General features: G+C 38.1%; 5 protein-coding genes and 1 long non-coding RNA gene across 7 annotated transcripts; 5 read left to right on the top strand and 1 right to left on the bottom strand.

Moving 5' to 3' along the window:
• Positions 1–1,126: 1,126 nt before the first annotated feature.
• Positions 1,127–3,382, top strand: LOC114745017 (uncharacterized). Its single transcript, XM_028933159.1, has 2 exons — positions 1,127–1,312; positions 2,165–3,382. Exon 2 carries the CDS (start codon positions 2,201–2,203, stop codon positions 2,951–2,953), a length of 753 nt encoding a protein of 250 aa, XP_028788992.1. The 5' UTR covers positions 1,127–1,312; positions 2,165–2,200; the 3' UTR covers positions 2,954–3,382.
• Positions 3,383–5,082: 1,700 nt separating this feature from the next.
• Positions 5,083–5,779, top strand: LOC114745007 (uncharacterized). Its single transcript, XR_003740156.1, has 2 exons — positions 5,083–5,571; positions 5,704–5,779. It is a non-coding gene; the product is annotated as an uncharacterized LOC114745007 (long non-coding RNA).
• On the bottom strand, positions 5,578–10,520 carry LOC114745006 (protein FLOWERING LOCUS D). Its single transcript, XM_028933153.1, is given in 7 exon segments — positions 5,578–5,841; positions 6,942–7,002; positions 7,359–7,483; positions 7,586–7,631; positions 7,740–8,510; positions 8,585–8,639; positions 8,641–10,520. Coding segments are annotated over 6 exon segments (2,727 nt in total). The 5' UTR covers positions 10,339–10,520; the 3' UTR covers positions 5,578–5,841; positions 6,942–6,970.
• A 769-nt stretch (positions 10,521–11,289) lies between these two features.
• On the top strand, positions 11,290–16,415 carry LOC114744982 (glycerol-3-phosphate dehydrogenase SDP6, mitochondrial). The gene is made up of 6 exons (XM_028933119.1): positions 11,290–11,859; positions 12,486–12,959; positions 13,594–13,925; positions 14,258–14,418; positions 14,643–14,901; positions 15,935–16,415. The coding sequence occupies exons 1-6, from the start codon at positions 11,487–11,489 to the stop codon at positions 16,232–16,234; spliced, it is 1,899 nt and encodes a 632-aa protein (XP_028788952.1). The 5' UTR covers positions 11,290–11,486; the 3' UTR covers positions 16,235–16,415.
• Positions 16,416–17,212: 797 nt separating this feature from the next.
• Positions 17,213–21,470, top strand: LOC114744985 (putative ribosomal large subunit pseudouridine synthase SVR1, chloroplastic). Of its 2 annotated transcripts, XM_028933122.1 has the most exons (10): positions 17,213–17,698; positions 18,129–18,208; positions 18,395–18,495; positions 18,587–18,659; positions 18,827–18,920; positions 19,017–19,065; positions 19,184–19,334; positions 19,963–20,019; positions 20,730–20,785; positions 20,891–21,470. In XM_028933122.1, exons 1-10 carry the CDS (start codon positions 17,221–17,223, stop codon positions 20,940–20,942), a joined length of 1,191 nt encoding a protein of 396 aa, XP_028788955.1. In that variant the 5' UTR covers positions 17,213–17,220; the 3' UTR covers positions 20,943–21,470. The 2 variants fall into 2 exon arrangements, with proteins under 2 accessions (XP_028788955.1, XP_028788956.1); XM_028933123.1 differs by lacking the exon at positions 20,891–21,470 and having other exon boundaries at positions 20,730–20,789.
• Positions 21,471–22,357: 887 nt separating this feature from the next.
• Positions 22,358–24,226, top strand: LOC114745013 (pentatricopeptide repeat-containing protein At5g66520-like). The gene has a single exon (XM_028933156.1). The coding sequence runs from the start codon at positions 22,358–22,360 to the stop codon at positions 24,224–24,226; it is 1,869 nt and encodes a 622-aa protein (XP_028788989.1).
• The last annotated feature ends 234 nt before the right edge of the window (positions 24,227–24,460 follow it).

The following is a 24,460-nucleotide window of genomic DNA, read 5'->3' as shown; positions in this document are numbered from 1 at the left end:
TTTTTCAAAACAATCAAGTAAAAACAAATTGCCAAACAAGTTTTTTTGTTTTTCTATTTTTAAAAACAAAATTTTTTTTTTCAAAACAAGAAATCAAACAAACTCATAATTACCTAGAGAGTTTTTTTTGGGCTGGCAAAATTTGTTTTTTTGGAACCCACATGCACATACGACAAGGAGATCGCCATGTGCTGACATGGGCAAATTTCAAAAGCTCCATGCATTTCAACAAAAAATAGTACTAGATGGAAGAAAGGTTGAAATACATGAACTTGTAACTCTACTCGTACCAGATAGAAGACTTTTCTGCCATTAGGCAATGTCACTCTATTTATTACTTCACACATTTACCCGTTTGTATGTGTTATTTAAATTTTAAAGTATTTATATTTAACCGGAATAAAGTTAGACCCCTTTTAAATTTTCAAAAGAGTAAATGAGTTTTTCTTAATTTCAATTAAACATTTTGAAAGTGACTTATGTGAAATCAGAGTGGTACCGTGGTGTAAAATTAAAATAGAAATGTGGATTCTAAATTTTTAAATAAATAAAGAACATAATAATAAAGTAATTTATCGAATAAATAATTAATGAATTTTTTTTACTATTACTACAATGGTAAAGAAATATCTTATTATATATGTATATCTTTTTTAGCTTACTGGCGTCACTAGCTCATAATAAAAAACGTTAGATATTATCAAAGTGTTATATAATATATAATGTGAATGATAAAAATATAAAGGATTAAGATCAAAACAAAGATAAATTTAAAAGGCCAAAGACTATATTAATATTTTTTGTTTAGGTACAGATATTCTCTTATTAAAAATATTGAAAATGATCTTGTTTAAAATACTATCAGATACTAAATATAGACACATCTCTTAATAAGAATTTGAACCTTGCACATTATGAAATACTAGCTGTTTCTACCAATTAATCTTTTCTCAACTAAAAAGGTGCTGGAATATCCCCATAAATATTTTTTAAAAATATATTTTCATACTATAGATATTTATTTTGTATAAAGTAAAATTACTTCTAAAAATTATAAAAATTATAGTTTGATTTCTTCTAACTACCCAGTAACAATACACCCGTGCGTAACAAAGCGAAGCCCGTGGTTCCCATCTTGCGACGACGGCCCACTTCAATAGGAGCCTCCTGCTGCCTGAAACCCTTTCACCGGCCGGTAACGAGAGGTCGGAGACGGAATACGCGTCTGTCTCTGGAGGTAGAGACAGAGGGGGAAGGAAAATCAAGGAAATCTCAGCTCTTGATGATGATCCGATCATGTATTGATTGCCGGGTTAGTTCTCCTCTTACTTCTTCTTCGGATTTGGTTGTTTCAATCTTAGACGATAAGGACGCTGATTTTTCCAAGACCTAGTTTTTAGACTTTGGTTCATGTAATTGGCCATAATCTCAATTATGAAATTTATGAGATATTCATGTATGCAAATGTGAAAATCATGTATCTTTTGTTTAATATGGTGAAGCTCAAGTGTTTTACAAGTAAATTTTGGCCCGAGAAGGCAGACTATTCACTTCTCTAATGCCGATGGTGGCATTGACTGCGTTAGCGACCCTTGGGCTAGTGGATTGGGTATTCAAAATGAGTATGGAGTCGTAGTTCATCCCCTTCACAAACGGGAGCTCAGCTCGGGCATAATTTTGATTTACCAGTCAATTAGAATGATGGGGTGCATGTAGATTAGTATATATAATGTAACAAGTTGTTCCTCGAACTTATTTTTTTGGGAGTATAATGTTCATAAGTTTATTGAGATTTTTATTTAGGCTTTTCTGAATTAGCAAGACAACAATCTGTAAGTAAATTCAATTTTATTTGGTACTTCAAATTTTTATACACGTTTTCAGACACAATTAGATTGTTCAGATGTACCAAAGGCCACCTTAAGGCTAAAGCTTTCCCTCTACGGTAGGTGGTATGAATAAATTAAAATTTTTGCATTAATGGTCTGATTCATATTTCATCGCTGATCTTTTGGGTTTGTGTCAACACCCCCGTAGTTGTTGTGTAAATGGCCTACTGCATGTGGGACTTGCCCTTTACTATTTGTCATATGACCGTCTTAATTGATGCTCACTAGTATAAATAATTTAATGATTTTTTTCTTTTTCTTTTTTTTTCTTGCAGTTTTAGTAATGAGCAGCAGATTTTGCCTTTGGGAAGATGCTTGGATTCTCCGCCGTTGATGGTTTTATGGAGACAAGTGAATGCTTGGCTGAGATGATCAAATACTTGGCTAACGAACCCTCTGTTGGGCTGTTCTTCATCCAACAGCATACTCAAAAAGCAGTGCCTAATGTGACAACACATAAGAAATCCGTTGTTGAGAAGGCTCGTGAAACAAGTTTGCATGCAGAAGATTTGGAGGACTCTATTACAATGATGAGATCAATGAAAGAGTGTGGATTTCCCATAGTTGAAGAGATGATCCGAGACGTTAAAAAATCTCTGGTAACTGTGACAACTAAAAAACCTAAAAGAGGTTTAATTAATCAGTTGAGCTCAACTAACCTTGGAGAAAGAATGGTATCTTGGGGTAGCCCTGTACTTGATTCCCAAGAAGCCCGTGAGAAAAGTGGTTACAATTTTTCAAGTGTTTTTACGACAGCAAAACAAAAGTCTAGAAATCTCTTGCGGCCACAACTTGATGATAGGAGATCAGTGAATTCAAAGCTATCAGACGCATCTACAAGCACAGCTTCGGCTCTGCAAAGTATGGAAACAGACGAGATTCCCTTGTCAACCACGGTTGAAGATGAATCTCAACAACATGAACAGACTGACGATAAGCTACTCCAAGTATCTGAAAAGTACAATGACTTCAAAGCTATCAAAGAAGCTCAGCTACAGAAGTGGCTGGAAGGGACTGGCAACCATGATGATAATGGCCAAGCAGATGATGCAGAAAAGCTTTAGCTTGGATGCAGAACACTGGAATACAAAACTTCAACTTGTACATACAGTTCTTGAGATTATAAGGTTAATCACTCAAGATGCAGCAATCCTCCTGCGGAAACTTGAATGTCGATTTCTGATAAAGCCCAATGCCCCTACTCACCCACAGCAGGGGTAGAAAGAGGGCTAGGATTGAAGGCAACAGTGGGGAATTGGGAAACAATTTATGAGGAAGTTAGAGTATTGGGGTGGTTAGTGGTAGTTTGTTGCGGTTATTATGGTATTATATGAGCAGTTACTATACTGTAATGCAGTTATTAGCATGGCAGTTGCATTGGATGTATCTTTTCTATATGGTACCAGTATGATGCATGTCGAATTCAGTCATGTGATTTACCTTTGTATTTGGAGATTCTTCTTGGTTTATTGAAGCAATCAGTGTTTTCAAAATTTGGCATTATTTTGTTTAATACTATTTATAAGATCTCTTTTGTAGTCTACAAACAAAGTCTTATAGTTAGGACAAGGGGTAATAAAAATTTAAATTTTGCCATCAGTATCATTGCCAGCGGTATTTGGTAGTTATTCTGGCACTTCAAAATAGCTTTTAGGGAGAGTTACAAGGAGATCATGGAGGGATCATATATAGAGGGCTTGTTTGGATGATATCCAAAACAATGGTTTGGAAGACAAAACCATGGTTTGGATAAAATGTTATCCAAACAGACTCTAATATTTTGAACCCATGGTTCCAGGTGAAACCATGGTTTTAACCTCTAAAACCATGGTTCTGTGGAAAGCAAAATTTTCTTGCTTCTGATGCTGAAGTTTTCGCTGTTGGGTTGTCAAAAATTATCTGGATAAAAAATGTCCCTTGACTCGCTTGTGTTGCTGGCGTGGAGGAATGGTCTACGGTCACTTGTTCCAGACGTAGCAAGAGAGCGAGCCTGAAAGAATCATAAAGAGGAAAAGATAATTACTATAATAAGTAATAAATTGTTTTAATGTGTGCTTATTTAATTTTGTCGAAAAATATCATGGTATTTCATATTTATAATCTTTAAAATAAAATAATATTTTTCTGTTGGTAAAAAATATTTATTTTTTCCAGAAACATTTTTAATCTTATATTTTATAAATATATATATGTTAATTATTTATTAATTACATTTTCTTATATACTATTATGTTGGTAAAAAAATATATTATTAACAATTTTGTTCCTTCAAATTAAAATATATTATGAATTATAAAATCTATATTTTATGTAATTATCATATTAACTTATATCCTTTTTAGTAATTTGTACATATAAAAAGTGCTTTTGATAATAACTATCCAAATACTCTCACTTCTCAGAATCACTTTTCACAAAATCTATTCTTCACAAAATTTATTCTCCTCAGAATCTATTCTTTAGAAGCTATTCTCCAAACCATGGTTTGGTTTCATCCAAACACCCCCAGAAGTAGGGAAATAGGGCATCCGGCTGTGCTCAATGTGACAGCGTTTTAATGTTTTGTGCAAAAGATTCCTTCCTCTTCCTTGATGCAGTCTAGTCCAGCAGCTCTTTTTAATATTGGTCTCCCACTTCAGCTATGAGAGAGGACGATATCAGGTGCATTCCTCTTGTTGCAGTGGGAGCTGCCTATCTAGCGGGTTGAGTTTTTGCGTTCACCCTGTGATGAAATGTAAAGCGTCTAACTTGAATTTATAAATCCATTTTTTGACAGAGTGTAAATTAAAAAATTATCTTAATTTATAAATTTACATCTTTTTTGCTTTGATTTTATATAATTAAATATATGCACGCGCACATACTTTTCTTATGGCAGTTGCATTTCATAACTTCCAAAGATAAGAACAATATGATATAACAGGCTTTAATTTTGGGATTTACCTTTGTATTTGGAGATCCTCCATGGTCTACTGGGGTAATTAGTTTTTTCAGATTTTAGCATTATTTTGGGAAATAGAATTTCTCTCTCTATCCCTTTTTAAACCCCACAACCTATCAATTTTCAGCCAATTAAATAATTATTTTTTATTATTAATAAAACACGAACCAAAATAAGTTACTTAAACGCCAACAGTCAACGAAAGAATTTTCGAAGATTGATGTGGGCATTATTAAAGAGAAAAAAAAGACAAGTGATTTAGCTGTTGAAGCAATTAACATGAAAAAGGATAAAGTAACTTGATCAATGACACGAAATATACATTCGACTTTCAAGAATTTCACTGGATACAATTACAAAGCTTGGTCACATCTCATACATTATGAAATTCTCGTTTGCGACTAAAGGCATCGAAATCACAATAACTCCAGTAGGCACATACTTAAGCTGCATCATTCAAGAACAGCGATGTCACAACTTGAGATTAATACCCTCCTCAATCATCCTCAACTTCAAAATAAATAATATTTCCTTGAGAATTCCAGAATATTTCTCCCTCTCTTCCGTCTTAAAGTTGCACTGTGCAAGCATCGACACGAGCTCTCTTGATTTGCAAGAGGAATAAGCACCAAGAAACCAATCACTGGTGCTTTATTCACAAGTTAAGCTCTTGGGTAGCCATCAAAACCCCACTACTGGCACCTCAGGATGGCAGTCGTGGAGAACAAGACAATTGACAAAGTTTCTGTTCAGAGTTCATGATATGGCATCCATCACTGGGACAGCATCAAAGAATGGCACCAAAATATTAAACAAACAACGAATCCACCTATAATTTATCCATCGAAAACACCAAGAATATTTGAGCCAAAGATGTAAGCATGTTACAGAGTGACGGCTACATCAGGGATGAAATATGGACTACGGGCAACACCCACTGTCATTTTGACAAAAGATTGTGCCAACTGCCAACTACCAAGGTCCTGGAACATTGCCATCGATGTCTTGGTCCTAAATCCAGGATAATAATAACTTCATTTATACAACCCAAAGAAATTAAAACTCACTTGTAGCTCATATGACATCCCACAACCCCTTCAATGGAGCAGGTTGTGGGATCGAATCCCCCCAAGTGGTATGGGGGTAGGTGGGCGTGTGTGGAATGGGGGAGGGCTAGAACAGATTAAAAAAACTTACTATACAAAAATTAAATGTTAAAAACATTGAATATCTTACTAAGGACACAACGAAATAATGACATATAAGGGTACCTGAAAGACCTGAAAGAAGTGCAAATTAATAATTGAACTGTATGATCAAAATAGAAGACCGTTTTGATATAGCAGGAAGTTTAGGGGTTTCCTATTGCGTTATTTGGATTTGTGGTGAGACAGGATAGCTTATTGCAGGTTGATGTGTGGTTTTTCCTACTTCCTTCGCGAGGAGGAGGATATCTTATCCTCTTCCTTTCTCAGAAAATTCTCTTTCCTCAATAAAATTTCTTCTTGCATGAAAAAGAAATGCTATATAGCGATTCTATATATTGAGAGGCAAGTTCTCTCCCAAGCATCACACAATAGGCTACCTTCCTCCCACACAGATGGAACCGTACCATCATTCTCTAAACTTCCTTCTTTCTCTGCTAACAACCAAAATGTTTGCACCCTCAATTATCCTATCTTGCCTGAGCTGGATTAATTTCACCCATTCCCAAATCCTTTCTACCTATCCAAATATAAGTCCTAATGGGCCCAGGCAGAAAGTAAATTAACATCCAGTTTCCAGCTAACCACAGCTTATACAGTTCACAGTCAAGAAAGGGTTGCATTCTTCAAACAAAATGAGGTTATATCTTAACTGAATACACTCCTCTCACTGACTAAATGCTGCGGGCTCTGGTTAAAATGTTGAACCGCATCCAAGGACCAACTGACCTAGATTATTGTACGTGCTACTTGATACGAAGATTGTTTATGTAAAGGCAAAAGCTCAGTGCATATTTGCATTTCCTATTGAATGGCATAGTGATAGCTTCTTGTAAAACCTAAAATAAAATAAATATGTAAGGCACAAAATTCTCTCAAAATTCAGAGTTGTTGGCTAACTCTCACCTCTTAGCCATGGAAGAAAAGCCATTCATTCACTGCTTTGACGCTTCAGTAGGATTTTTCCCTAGAAAGAATTATATTATAAATTAGCACCATATTCCATCCTGGCAAACTGCATCATCGGAGGACAAATTTTAAATACAATAACAAATATAAATACATGCATAGTTAACTCATACTAATTCCTGTTATTATTTATTTTTTCTTAACTCAACAAGCTGCTACTACTGGAAAATAGAAATACATGCATATGCCCAGATCTAAAAGTGAGAAGATCTAACTGCAACAAGTAGGAATAACAAGCTGACAGAAAAATAATGGAAATAATCATACTGAAAAAGCATATTTGCTAAGGGTAACAAAGTTATAAAAGAAGACAGTATTTAGGAGAATGTTTCTTTTCCAGTAAAAAAACAATACCTGCACCAAGCACATCAGGGAGATTTTGATCCATTATGCTAACCTCTCTTGATACTTTGTCACCCCCCAAATTTGTGCTAGAAGGAGGTACAGACCCATGACTTTTGTGTACCACTTTTGCCTTTCTGTGTTGACAGAGATAATGGGATACAAAGTTAAAATTTCATATCACTTAGAAGCACAATATTTTATATGCGCAGAAATATTGATCCCATTTCATCTCATACCTGATCATCTTTCGCTTCATAATACCAGCTTTCAGCTTAGACATCCCTGTTGCACATCATGAAAAATACTGATCAAGTCCTCTAACGGTTAGGCATTTCAGATGACAAAGTATAAAGAGAAAGTAAGAAAACAAGTAGTTATAGTATAGCTTACCTGGTTTAAGAGCTGCGGAGGTTGAAATAGACTTTGGAATAGGCTTGCGATTGCCCCTCTCAGCTTTAATTGAAGCAATGACAGAATCAGCAGTAGGTCCCAGCCCTTTTCTCCCCACCAGCTTTACTCCCAGCTTTTCACAAAGGTAATTCATTCTCATCTCATCACCACCTCTTACCTCTCTTAGCTGAAGAACCTGTTGTCTTGATAGCATAGTGTAAACATGAAGCTGCTGCTGCTGATTAAAATGAGACTGAAGCTGCTGGAAAAGTAACTTGTTCGAGTGTTGCTGATCTTGTTTTGAAAGGTCATGAGTCTTCTTCCTAGGCTCACCAAATGTCACCCTCAAAATTGCTGGAGCTTTGGGATCTGAATTTTTCTGGGAAAAAATGACTGAAAAGCTCCCAAATTCTATATCAGGTTCTCTAAATAAATCTGTAAGAAGGGAAGCACAAGAATGAGCATTTGAAGGAGTCCTATCAACCTTTATTCTAAGGGACCGAACATTAGCATAGTGGGCCATGTTTGCAGCTTCTCTTAGACCACTAAGAAAAGCCCCATGCATAGTAGCAGGATACCGTCTTGTGGTAGCCTCTCCAGCAAAGAATAGTCTTCCATCTCCCACGCTTTCTGCTAGAATATCATAGTCATCTCCTGAAGCTCCAACGGCAACATTCGAATAAGAACCAAAGCAGAATGGATCACTACCCCATCTGGTACAGACAGTCTGAATAGGTTCAGGGACATTGATTCCTTTTGGTTCATAGATACCTGAACACATCTAAAGCTGTTAGTTTCATGAAATATTTATTATACCATTTAGGCAGTGCACATATAGTAATTACCCTTGAGAATTTGAAGCACTCGGGTAACTGCATCTGTAGGAGGCATGCTCTCAAAACTTATGGGCAGCTTCCCCTGCTACCAGTGCAATCAACAAGGGTCCACCAGCAACTGTTGCATAGCTGTAAAACAGAAAGAACTCTCCACGACGACTTGGGTCATCAAAAAGGCGGCCAAATGTATCCAGATCTGTCTCCCAAAACACATGAGGAAAGAGCATGGCGACTTTGTTAAGCAGACCAAAACCTAATCTTTTTATTCCATCAAGCTTTCTCTGAGGCAACTCAGGAATAAATTTGATAGAACCTTTCTTTAATACACCTAAAGGGACTGTGCACAATGCCATATCACCCTCAAAGACCTGATTTCCTGTAATAACTTGAACTCCATCACTACCGTATCTAACAGTCTGTACAGTTTTCTCATATAAAATAGGCACATTCTCAGCTAGAACTTGAACCAGCCTCACATTTCCTCCAGGCAAGAAGCAGTGGTCCCCACCCATATCATATGGATCGTCTTGGTCCCAAAATGCTAGTGACAGATTTGATAGCAGACCAGCATTAGCATATTCCAAATTTGCAAGATGCCAATTGAACAAGTTCATCTCCTCATCATTCACTGCATCCCCATAAACCTGTCTGAATGTTTCCAGTGCAGCACCAAGGGACACATCAACAGAGACATCACCCATCAACTCTCTAAGCCTGCTTGCCTTATCTAGTAATCGATTAAAAGCAGTTTCTACCTTCATATCCATGTCCGGGTCAACTGGCTTTCCATCCACGCTATAAAGAGGACACTTATCTCTAACCTTGTGAAGCGTATAACCTAATTGCCTAGCCACAATTCCAAGAGGATTCCCATGAGTACCCGTTAAAACACTACCACCTAATTCTGCAGCCGCGGACACCCTATTCCCTCCCTCCATTTTCTTTGTATAAACCCGCCCACCTGCACGCTTCCTACCTTCCAAAACTGTCACTTTGAACCCAAAGCGCATTAGTTGCCGTGCAGCAGCCAACCCTGCAAGGCCAGCACCAATAATAATAACGCTAGGTTTACTGGGTTCAGCTGGAATTTTCTCTTTTATGGCGGGAGCAACTCCAAAGTTGATATATCCACGGGAGACCAAATAATTATACGCCGAGTCCAAAAGGGTGTGATAGTGTTGAGGTATATAATCAACAAACATTTCCTTAGTGACCCAATTCGTCACGTTTTCACGCCATTTAGCAATAATGTGGTTTCTAATGAGAGTGTAATTAACTTGTTCGATTCCTCCGATGACGGGGAGAACACCAGCTTCAATTTCCTCCTCAGTAAGTGAATCGGCAGGAAAACCAGCACTGAGAGCAATCAAGGCCTCAGCTTTGGGTTCTTTGTTTATCACAATAATCTCATCAGATACATCGGGGACAGGTCTTATACCCGATGGATTACTGACTGAAACTGAGGTGGCAGAAGAAGAACCGTAGGGGGAGAGATCATTGTTATTACCGTTCATAGCTCCATTGAAAACTACAGGAACACGAAAGGACGCGGGACTCCGTTGGGGCCTGCCACGCCTTCTCTTCTTGGGGACCGAGAAAGAAAGATAGTGATTGGAGCTAGGGTTAGGGTTTTCAACCAAATTTGTGACCGATTTAGCGTTAGGGTCGGGGAACACATTATGGTCTTGCTGGGGAGGGCAGGGAACAAAATGCGGAGGAGGAAATGAAGAGAGTTGTTCTGGAAATTGGATCTGGGGATCCATGTGGGTGCAGGTTTCACTGTGATTTCGGCGAAGATAGGACGTAGAATAGAATTTAAACGACCATGGTTATATAGCTTGCGAAACTCGGCCGAAAACGCACGCCCGCGAGCCTCCTTCGCCGTGCCATCATCGTCGTTTGCTCAGGAGTCTCAAGGCTTCGTCGGATGACACGGAGGGGAGAGATTCTTTGTGAGCAAAATTTTCAATTTTTTTTTCCGTCATGTAATTTCTAAGGAAGATTTTAAGTTATTATCTTGCCAATTTAGACCATATTCACGTGGTTAGATTATGAGGGCATAACAAAATAAGGAAGCAACTGGTCCAAAAAAAAGAAAGGGAAGAAAGAACAAAGTTTTACTAATTTAACAAATTAACAAATGTAAAAATCAAACAAATTTTGATACGGCAAAAAAAAAGGATCAAATTTTTAGAACACTCTTTTTTGTTTTTAGTTAACTTAATTAACAGAACAAAATCACCTCCAATTAACCCAGAATTTAAGCCCTTTTGACTTTTTGGGCCCTTTGACTTTTTGGCCTAAGATGGTTCGTCATATGTTCATTACTTTTTTGGATGGAAAAAAATATTCTTTTGTCATTATATATTTTTTAATTTATTGGCTCACTGTTGGGGAGAACAATTCAATCTTTTTCTTCCGATATACAAAGGAAAAAAAAAAAAGAACAATTCAATCTTTAGTTATTATGCTAGTAATTTTTTTGGCTCATTATCACTTAATTCCTATTCTTCTTTGACTCAATAAACACTGTTTATACCAAATTGTAAAGTCTTACAATTTTTTTAATTGATAAACGGTACAATGAATCTAGTTCTGCAGATTCAAATGGTCAAAACACGGAAAAAAGTTCCCAGTTTCAAATTCAAATACGTAATATTTTTCCCATGACTTGATTTTGATCCAAACCGCTCTGTGACTTATTAGTACTATCAATGTCGCACCGCAAAAGCAGTTTATATAGCAGCGGATGCTCCGTTGGGTAGCGTCGTCGCAACATTTGATTTTGGTAAATATTCCATTCCACCACTCGTGATTCGGGACCGCTTCCCGAGGGAACGAACGTCTTGTTCACAGTAATTCCATCCCAAAAAGTACACAAGAAGGCCCACTTTTCCTCCCTATCTTTCCCATGACCTCCTCTGCGCGCCTCAGGCGACTCGGCTCGGCCGTCGGAGCCGCCGTTGCTACCGCCTACGGTGGCTCGATTCTTCTTCATCCTCCGATCTCTGCCAGTGATCATGGAGGTGGCCCTGCTCAGCTTGCCGCCATTCGGCAGAAGATCTATGACCCCTACGCCGTTGTTCCCTCCAGAGACGTCCAGCAATCGGCCTTGATCGGTGCCAGCTCGGCCAATCCTCTGGACATACTTGTTATTGGTGGTGGCGCCACCGGTAGTGGTGTGGCACTCGACGCTGTGACCCGAGGACTCCGGGTTGGTCTCGTTGAAAGAGAGGATTTTTCTTCTGGAACTTCTTCCCGCTCCACGAAGCTCATTCATGGAGGTACAGATGTTCGGACGTGTTTTTGTGTATATTGCAGAATCGTAGGCGATAAAACTTTGGTCAACACTTTGTGGTAATGGATGCTTAATTAAAGGAGTAAATTCAACGCTTGGATTTTTTTTTTTTTGAAGCATTGGTTCTTTGAAAGTCTAACGAAATTTAAGCACCTATTTTATTCTGAATCAAGTTGCCTGCGAATTTTCTTTTGCATGAATGCTCATTCCAGTAAGTCGATTTAGTCATGCATTCTGGATGTCCTTTTTTGAGCATTTTGTTTGCACGATCTACACTGATCTCACTTTCTAGAAGAAAGTTGTGGTAGAACTACAATCATTGATAAATGATAACTTATGACATGTGGTTAATAAAATTAATATCTATAAAAGGAGAAGTCAGAGAAGGTCAGTGGTTCTTGTGATTTTGAAGCTTGAGGAATTGATTTAAAAATCAAGTTAAACCCATGAGAATCAGCACAACTATTATATAGGCTTGTTTGCATCTTCACGATTTAGATACCAATTGCCTGACAATTTCCTTTATGCATGGGCTTTTTCTTCATGTTATTTCCCCCGTCTCATTCCAAATAGTTGTTGTTCTAATCTTTCATTGTTTCTGAAAACTATCAGGTGTCCGTTACTTGGAGAAAGCTGTCTTTAACCTTGACTATGGGCAACTGAAGTTAGTATTCCATGCACTTGAGGAGCGTAAACAGGTTATTGACAATGCACCACACCTATGCAATGCTTTGCCTTGCATGACACCATGTTTTGACTGGTTTGAGGTAGTGTACTACTGGATAGGATTGAAAATGTACGATTTGGTCGCAGGAGCACGACTCTTGCATTTATCAAGATATTATTCTGCAAAAGAGTCTGCTGAACTCTTCCCTACTCTAGCAAGGGAGGGGAAAGGTAGAAGCTTGAGGGGCACAGTAGTTTATTATGATGGGCAGATGAATGATTCAAGACTTAATGTTGGATTGGCTTGTACTGCTGCGTTAGCTGGTGCAGCAGTACTGAATCATGCAGAAGTTATCTCCTTTCTGAAGGATGATGTTGGTGAGCGAATAATTGGGGCACGAATCCGAGACAATCTATCTGGTAACTAACATCCCTTTACTTCAAATAGTTACTAGGGATTTGGGACATCTCTTATTTATATTATTGACAATTTGTCTATCCCAAATTCATTAAGATGACATGAGTGTGTTTGAGGGGAATATCGCTTATTTTAAAGGATGATCACTATGTGACATAAGCTCATGGCTATTCTATTGCACATTCACTTCTAACCTCCCTCCACATGCACATCCTCACTCCAGAAGCAATGAATTATATCAGTTGGCGAGACATAACAATTAGCTTTATTTTATTATTGAATATAGAATTGTAGAACTTTGCATCTCAGTTATTAAAAGCATTAGTTCTTACTTGAATGTTGTTTTTCTTTTATTTTATTTTATATTTGCTTAAGGTTCACTTGCTAAGAAATTATGCACTGTTGTCAGAGCAATTAATGTACTATATCTTGCAAATGGAAAGAGATATGTCTGTGTTGGGGGGGGGGGGGTTGCGGCCCGGGGAGGGTTATTGGGCAAAATGAACGGTTTTTTTTTTTTAAGTGGGTTTGTTAGACTGAGCACTCTGGACTTTGCGAGTGTTAATCTCAGAACTAGAATGTTTTATTGAAGCTTGGTTACTTTTGTTTATTTAAGATGTATTTCAAATTGTGTAGGCAAAGAGTTTGATACGTATGCAAAAGTAATTGTGAATGCGGCTGGGCCATTTTGTGACTCTGTAAGAAAATTAGCTGACAAGGATGCCAGAGCTATCATCTGTCCCAGCAGCGGTGTACATATTGTACTTCCTGATTATTATTCTCCTGAAGGAATGGGCTTAATTGTTCCTAAAACTAAGGATGGCCGTGTTGTTTTCATGCTACCATGGCTGGGAAGAACTGTGGCTGGAACCACAGATTCCAACACCCCCATTACATTACTTCCAGAACCACATGAAGATGAAATACAATTCATTTTGGATGCCATCTCTGATTACCTTAACGTTAAAGTATGGTATCCCTGTAACACAAAGTTTTTAAATTTCTTTTGTTCCTTTTTTTGTGTGCCTAATGTTAGATTTGGACTCATTGTCTAACATACATTTTTGGCTAACTATTTTTCATCATCATTGGTGGGAAAATGAAAATGTGTGTCTGATATTCATTGGCTCCATTCGTATAACAGAAGCACCCCCCTTTCTGGGTCATGAATTTTAAATTTTGATCACATTCAAGGAAGAAAATTTTAGTGAGGAACCATTCAATCTATGAGTCATTCCTTTTATAAACTTTTTTACGCAGCCTGCTTGTGTTTAGACTAAAAAATGGTGGGAAAATTTAGGTAAGACGCACAGATGTTCTTTCTGCTTGGAGTGGAATTCGCCCATTAGCAACGGATCCATCAGCAAAAAATACCGAGAGTATCTCCAGGGATCATGTTGTTTGTGAGGATTATCCTGGTTTGGTCACTATAACTGGTGGAAAGTGGACCACCTATCGCAGGTAAATATTGAATGGGCTGAGCTGACATATCTTTGTTGAACATTTGTTTTGATGCGTCTACTTCCTAGGTTGTCATTTTCTTAGTTGCATTGTTCGCTTAGTAACTCCATTTTGCAAGTATTGTTCCTGCTTCCCTTGTTATTTTCTTCCCTTCTCATCCTTATTTTCTTGCATCTAACATTTTTGTTACACCCAAATAGTATGCTTACTTCCATATGTTTCAGCATGGCAGAAGACGCAGTTGATGCAGCTATTAAGGCTGGAAAGCTGAATGCTGCTAGTGGATGTGTGACCAGCAACCTGCGTCTTGTTGGTGGTGAAGGGTGGGATCCCGCACATTTTACTGTTATTGCGCAACAATATATGCGCATGAAAAGATCACATAATGGTAAAATTGTTCCTGGAGTAATGGACACTGCTTCTGCAAAGCACTTGTCTCGTGCATATGGAATATTGGCTGAACGTGTGGCTGCCATAGCTCAGGTTGGTTTGTGTTACTGTATATTTGTCTTTAGTTGTATTTGGAAAAGAAATTTTGGTATTTTTTGTTGCTTATGTTATGTCAGTTATATTATGTAGATTTGTAAGATCGTGAGCACCAAGCATAACCAATTTGTTGTCAGCATCATTGATTTTTTGGTGTCACCACCAGTTTTATTTAGAAATTGCAGCTATCACTATTGAAACGCTCTCATTCTGATAAAAACACATTGCTTTCTGCTTTTTTTTTTTTTTTTTTTTACCTATTGTCATATTATAACCTTGGCCAGCCAAGGTTTAGTTTGAAATTCGTCTGATGATTTTTCCAACGTCGATTGAGTTCATATGTCTCTATTTAGAACTTTATAAATTGGGCGACTGATTTTGCCTGAATGGCACCACCTGTTCCTTATAGGGATGGGGTCATGGTTTAAATTAGTAAATTCCAATGTGGAACTGATCTGCTTATCATGTACAACAATATATCCGTTCATTGTTCTATATTTCTGAACTAAGCATGTTTTGAATGTATGATGTTGTCAGAAACTCATCCCATTTCGATTCAATAATTATTTTTGTTGCAATTGTACTTTAGAATTCTATCTTAGTTTGTTGCACTTGTACCGTATATTGAAAGAATTACCACTGTTTCTTATTCAGGGTTGAGCTTCGAGGTCTTATATTGATAGAGAACTCTTTTGGAGTTATACTTAATTCACTGTTGTTGTGCTGGCTTGGATCCTTGCTACATTTTATGATAACCTGAAGCCCTTGTGACTAAAATCTGAATCAACATTATATAAATTATAAACCTATTGTGATATAAACTGATTTGTATACCGAGATGTTGTGAGATCATTGATCTAGTTTAGTTGAGTTGAAGTTCAGAAGCCATGGGGTTTTAATTATGTCATCTTACATGATAAGAATATCTCCTTTATTACAGTGCATCATGCCTTTTTTTTTTATGAGTTTCCTTAGTTTTATGGCTTTATATTGTGTCTGATTTTCTCTCTCTCTTTTCTTTTAATGGTAGAATGAAAATCTTGGTAAGCGACTCGCCCATGGCTACCCGTTTCTGGAGGCAGAAGTGGCCTACTGTGCACGTCATGAATATTGCGAATCTGCTGTTGACTTCATTGCAAGAAGGTCTCGTCTCGCTTTCCTTGACACTGATGCTGCAGGACGGGCACTACCTCGCGTTATTGAAATATTGGCTGCTGAGCACAAATGGGACAGGTCAAGGCAGAAGCAAGAGCTGAAAAAGGCTAAAGAATTCTTAGAGACTTTCAAATCCTCAAAGAATGCTCAGTTCCATGATGGAAAACACAATTAATTAGTGAGCGTTTTCGTTATCTATCCCTTAACCATATACAGAAATTTTCGTGCCCCTTAATCACATACAGAAATTTCTCTGTTCATCATCACCGAGTCTATCTCTTCTTGGGTCCATGAGGGACAAACAAGAACAATTGTAATGATCTATCATTTAATAAAATTTCTCGGGTTCTTGAACTTCTTGGGAGTTTTTGTCTCTGTGTGTGTGTGTGTGTGTGTGTGTGTGTGTTATGCTCTTAGTTGTTGCAAGAATTGTTTCGTGCAATCATGTAGCCTTATCCATCTAATAAGGTAAGGCTTATTGTTGTCAGAATTCACCAACTATACCTGTCAGTCACAGAGATTCAACAAAGTTTTAAATTCTCACTCTGATTATTGAGGGCCTAGTATAGCTTTTTTTTTTTTTTTTTTTAATCGAGACTTGAAACAGATTATGAAGCAAGGTCGGTGGTGTGTGTCAATCATTTTTCAAAAAATTGCTAATGCAATAAGTGGTATTGATTATTGAATAATGAAGCCATGCTTTTTATTATTTAGTAAACAGCATAGGACGACAAATTGACTTCGTAGTTGATAAACAATTTGTCATCCTGTTACCTGCCAAATTAAAGATTCTCTCGCAGTTGTCCATCAGCGCATGCATCATTGGTAACCTCTCTTTGGTGCTTTATTATATTTTCATTTCAATTTCCTGCCTAGTATGTAATCATTTTCACGTTGCTTCTTTGGTTCTGTGTCTATGTGTTTCCGCCCTTTTGAGCTGTTGAAGGAGAAAGGAGATAAAAGATAACTCATATTTCAAAACGAAATAAATCACATTTTTGTTGTTTCTTTTCGGCTTCCTTTTGGGTTCAGTAGTCCCACTTGTGATCAAGAGGCCCATAATCACACCAAAGCCCAGCCCATTTGGTTCATATCTGCGTTAGCTTCGCGCTGCATCATCATCCTCAACTGAGAATGGCTTCTTCAACAGTGGCAACATCAATGGCTGCACTGTCGTCCCTCTCTTTTCGCTACCTCGCCAAACCATTCCTCACGAACACTTCATCTTCTCGCACGCTTCATCGTCTCACTTGCTCCTTATCTACTACCTCTTCTTCTTCTGCGTCTTCCTTAGAATTCAACATCTCATTTGCGCCCCCTAAACCCAAGCCCAAGCTTGAACCCAAGCCCGCTGAGGCAGAACCAATTCCTGACGACGATGATGCTCCCGGAGGCGCCGGGCAGCTCTTTATTCCCTGGATTGTTCGTGGCGAGGATGGAAACCTCAAGCTCCAAGCCCATCCTCCGGCGAGTCTTCTTCAGGCTGTGGCCAATTCCGAAACTGGTACTAAGAAGAAGAAGCTAAAAGCTGAAAAGAGTACTGCGGAGCCGAAGCATTCCAAAGCAGCCCGAAGGTTCTACAATGAGAATTTCAGAGACTCGGGAATGCGGCTAAGTAAGGTTCTTGCCGCTGCCGGAGGTAATTTCGTTGTCATTATTTGTTTCAGATGGACTCATGAAGATCAATACAACTTTGATAATTCGACCGTTTCCCTTGTTAGTGCTATCTCTGATCACGTGTGTATTTATCCCTACTGAGTTCTTTTCCGAATTCTGGTAAGGCATTCCAAACTAAAGCCTTCATGTGGCGGAAAAAAACCCTCTGCTTTAAAACATCATCGTTCTGTTTTGACCAGGACACTTCTTTCCATACTCGGGCCATTTATTAATGCTGGAGTCTGGTTTTATCCCAGGCCCAATTATGTTGGAGCATTTTAGGCCGAACATATACATTTAGTTTCTAAACTCTATTTATAATTGGCATATCATACGGTGGTCCTTAGCTCTTGACTTCATGCAGTTATATGCGTCTGTGTCTTACACTTGTCAGGTTATATTTTTGTTTTCAGTTGCATCCCGAAGGAATAGTGAGGAGCTTATATTTGAAGGCAAGGTTACTGTTAATGGCTCTGTGTGTAATACTCCTCAGGTTTGTTTCCTCTACGTCAACTACGGTGTCCTCAAAATTTGAGCAGGAGAGAAGAAATGATTCATCAATATATTTTATTTGTTGTTTTCTTAATGGCGTTGTGGCAAAAGCTATTCTTAGTATTTGTCTTATGTTTCACGTCATACTCAATTTTAGTGGTTTTATAGCATTTCTTTTGAAACGCAGACTAGAGTTGATCCTGCAAAGGATGTTATCTATGTAAATGGGAACCGTCTCCCTAAAAAGCAGCCCCCAAAGGTGTATTTTGCCTTGAACAAGCCAAAAGGGTATGTTGCATGAAGATTGTTGTTTGGCCGAATTTATGATTCTGGTCCATGTTATGCCCTCCTACAATTTGACAGAATTGTGCCTTGATAGGTACATATGCTCATCTGGGGAGAAGGAGTCTAAATCTGTAATAGGTCTATTTGATGATTATTTGAAGAATTGGGTATGTGCAAATTTTGACCTTATTTGTAGTTGTAGCGCCTGTTTCGTGCATTATGATTAGAGTCTTATTTATGAATTCTAATTTACCATCAAATATGGGAGGCTGCGGTTTCTCCTTTTGTTGTTCTAAGCATCTCTGATATTTAAAATAAAATAAATTATTTCCAGAGTAAAAGAAGTCCGGGAGTACCTAAACCTCGGCTCTTCACTGTAGGGCGCCTTGATGTTGCTACTACTGGATTAATTATTGTGACTAATGATGGTATGTAAAGCAAGTTCATTTTAGTTCTGGTCATAAATCAAATCCAAACTTCAACAGTTTCCATCTAAGTGCATATACATTGCCTCTTATTTACAGGTGATTTTGCTCAGAGACTGTCACACCCATCATCTAATCTATCAAAGGAGTGAGTGTCTGCCCATGGGTTTTGCTTCTTGTATCATTTTTTCTCTATATTATAATTCCATGAATGAAGAAGCTCTCCCTTCCTTTGTCTCTAATATTGTCACATTTTGTCATGCTAGATACATTGCCACAATTGATGGTGCAGTACGTAAGCGGCATCTAATAGCCATAAGCGAGGGAATAACCATTGAGGGCCTTCATTGTGTACCTGATTTTGTGGAGTTGCTTCCACACCAGCCAGATGCACCTAGAGCTCGTCTTCGCATTGTGGTATGTTTATTCTTCCTCTTGTTTTGGTTTTGTTCCTGATCACTAGATCATTTTTAAAACTGACATATTTAACATATAATTTGCTAACTGTATTTGAAACTTCAATATTTAGTCGTTAACTATTCTTTAGCTGACACAGTGACCCATGATTTACTCTCTATCATATGCATCATTCCGACTTCTCTTGGACTAGGGTCTTCAGTTGAAAACTCTTTATAATTAGTCAATATTGAATAATTTCAGCCTCTCTTCTTGAAACAATTGTACGAAGGAACTCCAAAATGAATGACCTGAATTGATTATTAGCAAATCCTTTTTTCGTCTTGTTCTTATATTGCTTGCTCATTTTTATGCCAAACACTCAATACGAGGCCTCTTAAGCCATACCCATGGTTTCGTTTTGGGCTTTTGGCCCTCAATGGCAAGCTGTATATATCTGTATGTGACATGGGGTTTCTGGTTGGACTTTACTGATAAAACGGGAGACAGAGATCGTCATTATTCAAGATGGCCTCACTGGCAACCGTTGGTTTATTTTGCTCTGTTTCCTTGCTGAAGCATGTTACTTTTATGAAGATGAAGAAACCTGAACCTAATTCTTCTGCTTCCTTGTTTGGAATTTTTGTAGGTTCATGACGGGAGGAAACATGAAGTTCGTGAACTTGTGAAGAGTGCTGGGCTTGAGGTTAGCTTTAAATAATAATATGAGATTCATCAAACACACGGGTTATATGTACCATGGCGAGTGGCAAATATATGACTGAATTGTTTATCTGCAGTTTTAAGTTCTACTTAGCTATAGATGAAGCAGAGTTATAAACAGGAGGCTAAAAAAAAGAGAGAGAGAGAAAAAAGGTGGATAACATATCGTTATCAGGTGAAAAAAATTAAAAAGACCGAAATAGGGAAGCCTTGCAAACCTCAAATGCTAGTCTAATGGACTTATATGATTAGTTGCAGTAAGATCATCTGTTCATCCAAAGTTACCAAGAAAGACATCATATGTGACATGTCTAATCTATTTATTTTAAAGTAAATTACACATACTTTTCATGACTTTCGTTGAATGCACAAATTTTCCTTGAAACTAAATGGATCCAACGTTTAAGTCCAATTTTTTCAGAAGATAAAAATACCCTTCATTTAATTTTAGTTTAAAAATGTATTTAGGTTTATAGAGAATCTTTAGAGGAAAAATTTTAATCAGATTTAACCCATTTAAGTTCGAATAATTTCTGATTTTTGAGGATGATTTGGTATACTTCGAAAAGAAAGAAGAGGCATCTGTAATCTGAATAAAATTCATTAGTTTATGTGTATGAACTCTTGCCCCAATTCTTGGGAGCTACGACCAATTTTCCCTACTTATTTTCCAACTTCTGTTTCCTGTTCCAGATTCATTCATTAAAGCGAGTACGCATTGGTGGTTTTAAACTACCATCAGATCTCGGGTAATAACCACGTTTTAAATTTTAGCTCTTAACCAAACCATTCTTTAGCATGCATAGCGGCATGCAACTGCCATTTGAATTATTTTTCATTGCCTGTGTTTTCAGGATAGGGAAGCACATCGAACTAAAACCCACAGATCTGAAGGCATTGGGGTGAAGGAGTTAAAACGGCTGCTCCTTAATTGTTATAGCTTAAAACATTGCTTCAACAGGTCAATTCAGGCAAAGGCAGCTCCGAAGCTAATATTTCAAGAGTTTGCTGATTATTTAAGTTGTTGAGGTATGAATCCTGGTGGCTTTCTGGAAGCTGTTTTGGGAATGGGACTGAGCAAACTGCTTCTCTGAAGTGTTTGATATCTCATACCGTGATGCTGATGAGACGTTCTTAGCCTCTCGAAACAGGGATATACCAAGAGGATTTTGGAGAGGATTTTAGACCAAGTGATATGGCCTGTTTGTAAATTTGTATTCATGGTGTTGATGTTAATTTATTGAAGATACCACAAATGATGAGCCTAGTGGTTGTATACATAATGTTGAACCTAGAACTATAATGTTTAATGTTGGGAACTGTAGTGATACAGTGCAATTCAAGAGGGACACGAAATCATCATCCATGTATTCCAAATTATTCTTGTACATGTTGGCCCTTGAATAAATAAAAAAACAATTTGATCCTATGCAATGGTCTGCTGTGAGTTTAAGATTAATAGTTGTTGAGCATGCATTTGGCCCATATATCTTTCTTCTCCCTGTAACATTCTTTTTGCCTTTTCTGGGTTGAATTCTGTAACATACATTTACGCCACTATACCAGTCATCCTCAGTCAATATATCTTGGAAAACAAAACCTCCAAGCCACGACCCTGTAATCCTAATATGGCTTCTCTCATAAAGTTACTATTCATAGAGCCATTTAAAACGTTGGGCTTGGTGGCATATTAGGATATTAGGATATTCAACTAATTATTCATTAAGGGCCTGTTTGGGTATCCCTAAACCGTGGTTTCAGAAGCACTTTTTCGAAACGAGATAATCTCCTCCACATATTTACTTCATAATTAAAAACACTTCTGAAACCATTAAGTTAATCAACAACTACTAGGGAAAAGAAAAAGTTAATCAATATCTCTTTTTTTTTTTGGGAGAAATCATCAATGTATATCTGACAACAAAACCCAGCGACATACCAGCATGGAGCTCCAGTGGTCGCTGTTGGAGGGATCACTGGTGCCGAAGAGGGGTGTTTAAATGACATTCTAAAGAATGGAAAAAAGGTGAGGGACGTGACGCGATTTCGCAACATTTCATAATTATCCTTCAGTTTTAAACACAAGACTAAAAATTACACTATATAAATCACATTATATGAACGTGAGAGTACTGAATTAATCCAATTATGTTGGTTTGGTATATCCAACTTCGATGATTTCTCTGGTCAAAAAAAAAAAAAAACTTCTATGATTTGATATTTGGCATTTTCAAGGGTATTTTTTTATATTAACAAAACTGCGTGTAAACTTGACATGTCTATGAACCCGATCCTCGTATCAAATGATTGGCAAATAGAAGATGCTTCAGGTTTACTCTGCATCCCCACCCAAAGTTTCCTCTCACTCACCTGTTCCTGAAATTCTCAAAACCAATCTTCTCAGAAACTTCAATTCGCCGTTGGAGCTCAAACAGGTTCACGCCCTTCTCATTAAAAACCACACTCCTCTCTCTTCTCTTCCTCTCACTCGAGTCGGCCTCGTTTGTGCTCTCAATCCCAGTTTTGCTTACGCCCGACGGATTTTCCAGACCCTCGAAAAGCCAGAAATTGTTGTGTGGAATTCGTGTCTCAAGACCTTAGCTGAAGGAGATTCACCTCAAGACGCCATCTTCCTTTTCTATCACCTGCGTCAGGTCGATGTTTTACCTGACGATTTCACGTGTTCATTTGTTCTCAAGGCGTGTGCGAATTTATTGGACGTTCTCAATGGCAGAATCGTTCATGGTTATCTGGAGAAACTTGGTCTTCAGAGTAACTTGATTTTACAGAACATGATTGTTCATCTTTACGCGCTGTGCGGTGCAATGAGTGATGCTCGGCTTCTGTTCGTCAAAATGCCTCAAAGAGACGTTGTTACCTATAACATAATGATAAGCCAATGGATCAAGGCGGGGGATCTCAATATGGCTCATGATGTGTTTTCTAAAATGTCTCAGAGAAATGTAAGATCGTGGACATCAATGATTTCTGGGTTTGTCCAATATGGGAGATCAAAGGAAGCCATTCGTTTATTCTTGGAGATGGAGAGTGAAGGTCTAAGGCCAAATGAAGTGACAGTAGTGGCCGTTCTTTCAGCTTGTGCTGATTTGGGTGCTTTGGATCTTGGCAGAAGGGTCCATGAATACTCAAATCGAAGTGGGTTTCATGAAAATGTCCATATATCCAACACCCTGATTGATATGTACGTGAAATGTGGGTGCTTGGAAGACAGTTACAGAGTTTTTGAAGCCATGCGAGAAAGAACTATAGTGTCATGGTCAGCTATGATTGCAGGGCTTGCAATGCACGGACAAGGAGAGAAGGCTTTGGAACTATATGATAAAATGATTAGATCAGGAATGAAACCCAACGATGTAACTTTCGTTGCACTACTTCATGCTTGTAGTCACTTGGGATTAGTAGACAAGGGTCGTGAGCTTTTTACCATGATGACTAGAGATTATGGGATAGAACCTAAAATCGAGCATTTTGGTTGTATGGTTGATTTATATAGTCGTGCTGGCCTTCTAAAAGAGGCTCACGAGTTCATTGTGAACATGCCTATAGCACCCAATGGGGTCATTTGGGGTGCTCTGCTTGGCGGATGCAGAGTTCATAAGAACATTGAATTGGCCGAGGAGGCAATTAGACACACTTCTGAATTGGACCCACTCAATGACGGGTATTATATTGTTTTATCGAATGTTTATGCAGAAGCTGGACAATGGGAAAAAGTGGCGAGAATCAGAAAGCTGATGAAACATCGAGGGGTGAAGAAAACTCCGGGATGGAGTTCAATCACCATTGATGGGATTGTTCATGAGTTTGTAGCAGGAGACGAGAGTCATCCTGAAGCTGAAGAGATATTTGGAATGTGGGAAAAGTTACTTGTTAAGATGAAGCTAAAGGGTTACGTACCAAATACTTCAGTTGTTCTTCTTGACGTGGAAGATGGAGAGAAGGAAGAGTTTCTTTTTCGCCATAGTGAAAAATTGGCTCTTGTTTTTGGGTTGATGAAATTGCCACCTGGAATGTCAATTAGGATAATGAAGAACCTTCGGATGTGTGAGGATTGCCATGCTGCTTTTAAAGTAATATCAGCCATGGAGAATCGAAATATTGTGGTGCGTGATCGTAATAGATTTCATTGTTTCAAAAAGGGGGCTTGTACGTGCAGGGATTACTGGTAGCTAAAGCACCACGCTTTAGTAAAGTGAAGTATCCGTGTAAGAGTTGAAAACATAGTTATTAATCCCTGGCTCAAAGGGCTTGTACTATGCCCTACAATCTGTTACTTTATAAACACGCCCAAAAAAAAGAAGAGTTCAGAGGTTCTGGAAATTACAAAACAGGTATGAGGGATGATGTACCCTCGGCTTCTGGTTTGCCCCATTGCACTGAGATCATCGCGCGCGCGCGCGCGC

Source organism: Neltuma alba, unplaced genomic scaffold (genome assembly GCF_004799145.2).
Source record: "Neltuma alba isolate B1F8T4 unplaced genomic scaffold, ASM479914v2 tig00004508_pilon, whole genome shotgun sequence".
NCBI classification, from domain to species: domain Eukaryota; kingdom Viridiplantae; phylum Streptophyta; class Magnoliopsida; order Fabales; family Fabaceae; genus Neltuma; species Neltuma alba.
This window is presented reverse-complemented; position numbering and strand designations above follow the sequence as displayed.